The 9420-nt window shown below is 37.1% G+C and overlaps 2 protein-coding genes across 4 annotated transcripts in view; one reads left to right on the plus strand and one right to left on the minus strand.

Moving 5' to 3' along the window:
• stambpl1 (STAM binding protein-like 1) overlaps positions 1-1796 on the plus strand; it is a 56789-nt gene extending 54993 nt beyond the window's left edge. The window contains exon 12 of the mRNA XM_008438094.2: positions 1270-1796. Within this exon, the coding sequence (XP_008436316.1) occupies positions 1270-1281 (12 nt within the window). The 3' untranslated portion in view covers positions 1282-1796. The remainder of the gene's footprint in view (positions 1-1269) is intronic.
• A 2274-nt stretch (positions 1797-4070) lies between these two features.
• lipf (lipase, gastric) overlaps positions 4071-9420 on the minus strand; it is a 60543-nt gene continuing 55193 nt past the window's right edge. For all 3 annotated transcript variants that reach the window (XM_008438087.2, XM_008438085.2, XM_008438086.2), the window contains one exon: positions 4071-7301. In XM_008438087.2, the coding sequence (XP_008436309.1) occupies positions 7179-7301 (123 nt within the window). In that variant the 3' untranslated portion in view covers positions 4071-7178. The remainder of the gene's footprint in view (positions 7302-9420) is intronic.

Here is a 9420-nt window from a genome sequence, read left to right on the forward strand (position 1 = left end):
ACCTTTATAACCTCTTGAAATAACAGGTGTTCTTCTGAAGTCTGCGAGAACACCACCTGATTTGCCTTGTTTACTTCTGCTACTGATTGATCTGAGACACAACTAAAACTTTGYTACATTTTGTGGTTTGTAAATAACTCTGTGACCTTGATTTCAACTCTATTTGCCTCATGGGTCATTTTGACCCGAAGACCATCTTTGAACCTTTTTTTGTACAGCTTACATGGAAATGTGAATAAAAACAACATTTAACTTTTTCTATTGTATGGGCCAATCTAGGAAAAGTCTTAAAATCTCAAGTTAAAAAAATAACATTTAGGGGATTTTTGGGGGGGTTTTAACACAGTGGCGGGTCATTTTGACCCGAGGACAACAGGAGGGTTAAGTTAAAACTAATAGAAAAAATTTAAGCAACCTACTTGGATACTGGATGTGGACTGTTGGATGTTAAATTCACGAGCAGTAAATATTGTGCTAATTATCAGTATTGAACCAACGAAAGCAAGGCAGATGCAAGCCTTTAAAATTGTGACGCTTTTTATGGGTCAAATAGACTCAAAATATTGTAACAGCAGCTGCGCGAGAGGGGGTGGGGGGACATATTTTTTGTCAAGGGGGCCCACAATTCCTGGCGGCACCCCTGGCGGTGAGTACAGGATATTTGGAAAACTAAAATAACATCTTTAAATTTTAATTTTAAGTACAATGTGAGTGATAATGTAATTTTGGATATTTTAGTTTGGAACAACTTACAAGTTTGTGCTGACTTTCTGTAGAATTAAGTCAAAAAGAATTTAATTATTAATTAGAAAAAATAAATGATTTGAGAAAGAGTTAAATTTGTCATGTTAAACACACCTATTGAATTTGGTTGAAAAAAAATCTTAATGAATTGAGTTGGATGAACATAATAAATTGATTTGGACAAACTTAATAAAGTAAGCTGAATTACTTGTTACCAACTGACGCAATTAAGTTGGTTCTGTTAGTATCTGGGTCCTTTTGGGTTTTGGTCTTTTCTTCTTGTTCCGTCGTTCCTAACATCGACCACCAGATGGAGCCATGGAGATGAGCTCGGGAGGACTGGAGTGCTGACGTCACTTTCACACCGGTGACCAATCAGCTCCTCAGCAGGGCGTTAAGAGATGCCAACTGCCAGCACACCGACTAGTGTTAGCCAGTAATGGTAGCTCTGAGCCCTCCTGTGTATTTTTGTGTGCTTTCCCTTGAATACTTGAAGTAAAGTTTCCTTGTTTGGATCCTTTTCAGATGATCCCGTGACTCCAAGTTCCCTTGTGACGCTATGGATCTATACCCATTGGTGCCCAAGTCCATACTCACCTGCCTCCGTTGAAAGACTTCTTCAGTACCTGTGTGCTCTGGCTAGCAGTCCGCTTGCTCCTTGTGACGCCTTCAAGTCCGACGTACCTTTCTGCCCTCCACCGCATGGACGACTCCCTTCTCCAGTCCTCTCTCTGAGCAACCCCTACCTGGACTCTGTGTCCGGTGAGACTCAAAAGACCCAGACCATCAGCAGTGGTGGAGAAAGTACTCAAAAAATGTACTCAAGTAAAAGTACAAATGCACAGATAAAAAATTACTCAAATAAAAGTACCGCATTGGATCAGTCCACTTTCTATAAGTGCAGGGGCCTGCTTGGAGCGCTTCAACATGACGCTGTTAGCAGAGGTCAGTGGAAGACACGAACATAGTGGCAGTTACTATGATGCTAAGAAAAGTTATAAAACCAGGTTTTCAATAAATAAATAAAAAATAGAGGGAGAGAGAGAAAAAGGCAAGAGTGTCAATTTATAGCTCAGTTTTTCTCCAAGAGAGGTTAGTAGACTGTATGAGATTATCAACCATTCAGCATAGTTAGTTTAGCTACAGACTACTGATTACCTCCATTTCACTAGTATTTAATGAATTAAGGAATTAAATTACCAGCAGCTCTAACCCACGTCCCTCCTGACCTGCCCTCTCCTAAGTGAAATTAAAGCTGCAGTATGTAACTGTTATATAAAAATATTTTTTTCCACATATTTGTTAAAACTGTCATTATTTTGTGTCATTATGGTATGAGAGGTAATCTGTGGAAAAATTATTTCCTCTGCTTTCTCCCAGTGCTCTCTAAAAACAACCAGTCAGTGGCAGGCAGTGGTGGAGAAAGTACTCAAAGAATTTACTTAAGTAGAAGTACAAATACACAGACAAAAATGTACTCAAGTAAAACTACCACATTAACATTAGTACTTATGTAAAAGTAAAAAAAATACCAGCTTTTAAAAATACTTAAGTATTAAAAGTAAAAGTACTTGCTGAATGCATTACCTAATCCCTAATACAATATCATTAAGGGAACAGATTGTATTTCATTTAAATACATTAGAAATGGCAGAAGTGGCAGATAAACGATTTTTCTGTAACAATAAATTGTTTCTCCACCATTAGCACATTTAGCAGTGAGTGAATGAGGTTGATTGACAGTGCCAAGAGCTTCCTACTGGTTCTGATTGGTTGCTTTGGTCAGAACGGTGCATTACTTTAGCCAGTAACAGTAGTTCAGGAAGGAGGTGGAGGAGATTATGAGACAGATGATCTGTGAAAACAATCAAACTGTCACGACATGATGACAGCTTTAACAAATATGAAGATAACATTTTTTATTAAAGTTATATCCTGCAGCTTGAATAAAATGCAACTACATAGCATTTTTGAGAAGTCTGGATTGCTTCATGTATATTTTGCATGTTGCCTATGACTGTTGCTCATGGGGAGACATTTCAGTAATCTAAAACTAATAGAACAAAATTAAGCAACCTACTTGCATACTGTATGCAGACTATGCATACTGAATTTTACTCTTGCATGTAAAATTCATGAGCAGTAAATATTGTACTAGTTATCAGTATTGGACCAAAGAAAGTAAGGCAGTTACAAGCTTTTGAAATTGTGACACTTTTGATGGTCAGATAGACTCAAGAAATTGTAATAGCAGCTGCGTGAGGGGGGGCCCAATTTAATTTTTTGTCAGGGTGTCCAAGATTCCTGGCAGCGCCCCTGAATATAGTATATGAATAACTTTAGTTCAAACAAATAGAAATAAAATATATCTAAATTAAAACATAATTCTCATACATATTTAAATATAGAGCCGGTATTCCGACTTAGCAGAGAAAGACAACACCTGCACTGAATGCATGTCAGATGGGGCCTTTTCTGTCAGCTGACAATAGCTGCCACTAGGTACCACTACAACTGACACTAGGTGGCCACGGTATGCCAGTGCTGACAAGCTCCTGTCAGTTCCGGATTATAATTATTATCATACAGTTACCTTAATATTATGCTATTGATTATTAAACAACCGGGTAAGTTCACTAATATTGACTTATTAGTTAATATTAGTGACGGAGGCAACATGAGATATTGACAATTCCAGCGTGACATTATGTTCAGCATGGTTCCATGAAAGTGCACAGGATGTCATAAGTTCCCAAGAAAGTAATAGACCAGACAGCCACGATAACTTTCAGAGTTTTTAAGATAAGGCAAAGTTTTTGGAAAACATGTTATCAAAATTTTCCAAAAATGCCTGTTAACAATAACTCTTTAAAACTGGTTAATAAATTTAATATCTGCTATTTTTCATTAATTGTGAAGTTTATTCCAGATTTGTGCTGCATAAGTGAAGGTTGCTTCTCCGTGTTTGTTTCTGGTCCTGGACATTGTCTTTAAAATTTTCTTATTAAAACATAAGGGGGCCTTCAGCTAATTGTATGTATTTACATACAATTAGCCATTGTATGTAAAGATGACACAATGAATAAAATCTGAACTACAAAATGCATTTCAATAACATTTTCAAGGCAGCAGGAGGACTTTCACTTTCAAATTAAACCACCTTCAAATTTTTTACACTGAAGTCAAAACAGAAAGTATGTACACCTCAAAAACTTTGACAATGTGTGAATCCTAAGCAGCATTAAGAACAAGGGTTATTCTGTCCTCACACAGGCGTACTGGACTGAGTTAGACAGATAGCAAACAAAAAACTCCAAAAGTCGAACTGAAGAACATCTGACCTTTAATCTTTTTTGTAAAACTGAAAAATAAATATAAAGAGACATATATGAACAGCTTGCACTTCAAGTACACACATTAATACATGAAAGAGAATTTTAGCACGTAGTGCCACGAAGGCTGTGCATGTTTAACAAAGCTAAAGACGACACAACTTGAATACCAGACAAATTTATGTCAAACAACATTTGAGCACAATAACACTACTTACGGACAAAGATACGCAGGGCTTGAAAAAAGATTGACAATGTCGCTCCTTGCAGGCCGAAAACGCTAGACAGAGTGAATTTTAACGGAAACAAAACCTTTAATCCTGTCACAGGGGGGTTGTAAAATAACAGAAAATAAGATGCCAAGAAATCTTAGTGTTACAATACAAGGGTGTTACATATTTTTGAAATAAAAATTACTTTGGGTTATACTTAAGATGTAAATGCTTTTTTAAATGAAAATTGTGCTGTTTACATATTTTCTTTGGTAGATATGTTTCAACATTTTTTAAAGTTTATGTCACAAAGTATATGCATAGTAATTGATTTGTCAATATTTATTAGCCATGGATGTAAATACTTAAAACAGCAATAACATATCATTTAAGTTTTCAATAGCCAAGAACTAAAATCTTTGTGTATTATAAAATCCCTCTCTGAAATCATTTGAAGTCTTCTGTAAAATCCATGTTTAGTCAATGTGTGAATTTACTACATCAGGATCAAATAACATATTATTTCAATCTGGAGAGACTCAAACAGAGAAAGAAAGCGATTTTAATGAGAGTTTAATGACAAAATGAACATGAAAATAAACAAAGTCTTTGGCGTTCAGGCCCTGGCCGGGGACGTCAAGCTGGACTTCGATAAGCTCGATGAACATTCCTGATGCAGCATAGGAATGTAGACCCCCACAGCGGGGCTGAGGCCGGGGCCGAAGCCCGGGTAGGAGAGGTACTAATACGGGGTTTTGAGATGGAACTTGGGGATCGGAGGAGGCGAAAATATGCAGGTGGTGACTAGGGACTTGATAAGGAGTGCAATGAATAGGGGCCAAAGAGGATGCCCCAAAGCGATGGGATTGGCTGCTGGGAGATGTAGGCCAGCAAGGGTTGCTGTGAGGCACCGAAAGAGGGGATGCTGGTAGGGTTGCTCCCAAGGGAGCAGGGAAAGAAAAACTAAGACTAAATAAACATGATAAACTAGAAAGAGAAAAAGACAGGAGGGGAACTAAGAAAGAACCACACAGAAGCAAGGCTGATCAAACTATAAAAAGAACTAAGAAACACAGAACTCTAGTTCTGTGTTTCTTAGTTCTTTTTATAGTAGAAGGACTAAACAAAGAAATAACCCAACTAGAATCACTAAAGAACGATAGACATAAACTCAGACATAAAAGAAAAACAGCCTGGAAAAACAAGATTACTAGAAACACTACGACAGACTGAAAAAAAGAAACACAAGAATGAGAAAGATTTAACAAGAAATCAGTAGCAACAAACAATCAAGAAGAGTAAAACAAAAAGGTGAACATAACTGATTAATAAAAAGAGGAACAGCAAAAGCATAGAACACAAAACCAAACCCAAAAACCCAGAGTCTTGACAACAACTGATTAATACAATGAGTGTTTTTCCAACAGGTCACCAAAGAGGAGAAATATTAAAGTTTTACCTTATAAGAAGATGTACCTCATACAGAATATGTATTTTTGTGTGGTACCGAATGACTAATAATAGATCAAGTACACCAAGAACGAAGATTATTTTAGGATACTTTATAGGATCACCAGTTACTATGCCTCATCTGCCCCACACGTGCACCCACCCCTCAAATCCATATCCACCATATATCTCATGAAAGGATCCCAGATGTTTTGAAATTGTGACAGTTTTCTTTTTATAATGTAAGTAATCTTTTCCATTATGGATACTTCCTTAATCCAGTTAATAAATTTTGGTGAAAATATGACTTAGAAAAATAAACACAGACAATTTTTTATTCTATTACAGGCTAAATAAATCAAATAATTACTGTTATTTTTTCACAGTGTAACTTTATAAACAGTTCCCCATAATTCAGCTCTTTATTGGCTGTTGAATAACAAAGACTAAGTGATCGGTTTATTGCTAATGACTATTAATTAATAAAGAAATCTGCAAAATTACATTGATTCATTATTTACTGCGCAACACTTGTCCAAAATAAATACAAAGATTTACCATGAAACAGTGATAAGTTTTATTTCAAAGTTTATCACAAATATGATGATTTTTGCTGTTGTTGAGAAAATTACAATACAATACAGATAGATTCCTCTGTAGTTCTGTGTGAAGTCTTTTAAGTTGCATGTCGGAAATTAAAATAGGAAATCAGAGCAATAGCTGCAGGGTCTATAACTAGAGATCATGAACCTCTCAGTTTCACTTCAGTGTTTTCAAACTTAGCAAATCCACAACCAGGATATGTTACATTTTGTGTTAATGGATCACTCTGATTATAAAGAAGAACTGATTATAAAGCAGTTCTGCTTTATAATCGAAAGCTGAGGACAAATTTGGAAATTATTAAATTTCCAAAGTTTGAATAAGTGTGTGTCAGGTTCTGTCTGGGTCAAAAAGCTGGTCAGAACCAGCAGACAGGTCAAACAGAACCTCAATACAAGAAGTTCAGTTTGGACTTTAATGATACCTAGACGGAGCAAGGAGCTAGAGAATGAATGAATGAATGAATGAATGAATGAATGAATGAATGAATGAATGAATGAATGAATGGGTTTTGTGTAACTGATCATTTTCCAGAAAACTAAACTCTGCTTGTTGTTCTGTGGTTCTAGAGCCATGATCCTAGTCCCACTTCAGAGATCAAAGAACATATGGCAGCTATGTGTTGGAAGAACTGTAGACATGAGTTAAAACTTATCTGGACTCAAATTGAGATAATCTACTACTGTTTTTTTTCTGTCTATTCATGTGCACCCAAAAGTCTATTCATTCCCCTCCAAAAACAACATTAAAAACACATTCCTGATTAAACCTGGCTGCTGGACCTTCAATCCACACGTCTTTGGTGGTCCCCAAAAGGAATGACGTGTGCTTTGCATCACTAGCGATGTCCCTGCAGCAGCTTCAAAATGGAGGGAAACATAACTTGAGGTGCATCCAGCCCCCAGATGAAATCCAGATGTTCCCAGTGTTCGATGTGCTGATGGTAGACCAGGTTGGGCACCTGCAGTGAGATAAAGTTTTACTCATCTCTGCCAGGTACCTGCAGGAGAAGGTCATTTAAAATTAGAGAAAAGCTTGAAGAAGACCGTATCCATTCGGCCCAACTAACTGATTTGTTTACCATTCTTAAATGGTAAACAAATCTATGACTTTAAATCAGTCTTTCTCAAGCTACATAGTCCTAGGGAACCCATTATAACTGCTTGCAGTTCTAGTTATTATAAGCTTATGTTATTTTATTGTATGATGCTAATGTGTTTCACATAACTTAAGCAGTCCAAAAACTTGACTGTCAGGTTGATTGATCTATCTAAATTCTCCTTTGGTGTGAGTCTGTGCATGATTGTTTGTCCTGTCTGTCTCTGTGTTGCCCTGTGATGGACTGGCGACCTGTCCAGGGTGACCCCGCCTCTCGCCTGTTGACAGCTGGAGATAGGCACCAGCACCCCTCCCGAACCCGATGGGATAAGAGTGTAAGAAAACTGATGGATGGATGGATGGGTTTTGTGCATATAATGTTACAGGCTCCGGGGGTCTCATATATAAAACATTGCGTAGGATTTATACTAAAAGTGTATGTGGACCCAAAAGATGAAAATAGTGCATGCCAAAAAAATCTCAACTTATAAAACCATACGAACAAAAACAGCTTTCCTTTTATAAATCACAAATGCATGCCAGTGTTTGTGTATATCGTTCCACCACATGTTCTGTACTCTACATGCCTACATTGAACGATAAATGGTCAATTCAAAGTATCTTGTGAATGTTAGGATTCATTTAAATGAGCCAGCTGATCATTGTTATTTTATTGTCGACAATGGCATCCACAGAGAAGAAAGTAAAACAATTTGTACTGGTGAGTGAGGTGGAGAGTCAAAAAATATCCTTTTGGTAGCCACAGTAGTGGCTTTATGAGTAGTGTCACATTGCATGTGTTAGTCTTTGATACACATAACTCTGGTGATCATCCAATGACAAGAATGTGATGGTGAGAGAACTTTGATGAAATTTTGTGCATACGCTGATTTAAGATTTCAGTTGTTTTATTTGAAAGATTCTTATGTATAGCTATGGCTCACCAGCAGAAACATAAATAGCATAGATGTTCTGAATGCTTATGTGATAAAAGTTTAATGTGGAGTGTTGTGAAACCTGGTTGGAACTGATTGAGACACACAGAAAACGGATCATAGAAGCCCAGAGGCAGCAAGTAATCTTGAATCATGATTTAATGTTGATTGAAACTTATATAATCTTTATTGTAATGAAACTTATATAATCTGTATTGTGATAGAAACCCAGAAGAAACAAGTAACTCAGTATCATGATTTGAAGTGATTAAAAATTGTGTAATCCTCATTTTAATAATGTGCCACTAATCAATGTAATGAATTATGTGAACCTGATTTAAAGAAGTAAATGTGAGAAATCATAAATGAAGGATCTTATTCAAGGTAGATGAGATGTCTTAATACTGTGTCATAATGTAAGAGGTTGCGTGAGAAGAAGAGATGAGAGAATGGAAAAACCGGGGAGAGAGATTGTGAAATAAGCGAAAACACCAGGTGTTGAAAGAGGAAGTTAGCCAAAGTGGCTGATGAAATGCTCCAACGAGAGATTGTGTAAGCGCAACCAGGATGCAGAAGTAGATGGTTGTGTAAGTCACAGAGGCGCACACGGCTGGAATACCGAGAGTATAAAAGGTAGAGGCAGGAGAACCACGGGGTTCTTTGTTCCAGCAGCGTTCGAGGCAAGACCACAAGAAGATGCAGGATCAAGATTGGGGCGATACTTTGAAACCATGTGAAGGTGAAGACTTCACGCTGCTCTAGAAAGGAACAAGATCCAATAATTCACAACCCGGGGTTCTGATTCGACATCTGCCTAACTCTCAACCCAAGAAACATCTCAACGATGCTGCAGTGGACATGGGGGATAGACAAAGATCACCTATGGATAAAGAACTGAGCTCATGAAGAACATTGTTGAGAAAAGTCGAGCTCATCCCACTTCCCCATGCTGGAGATTTTAGTTTAATAGTAATAATAAATAAAATTACCTTAAAATTAATTACACAGGTGACATCAAGACCCAACAGTAGAGTCAGACGGTAATAA

This window comes from Poecilia reticulata, linkage group LG19 (assembly GCF_000633615.1).
Source record: "Poecilia reticulata strain Guanapo linkage group LG19, Guppy_female_1.0+MT, whole genome shotgun sequence".
Taxonomy (NCBI): Eukaryota; Metazoa; Chordata; class Actinopteri; order Cyprinodontiformes; family Poeciliidae; genus Poecilia; species Poecilia reticulata.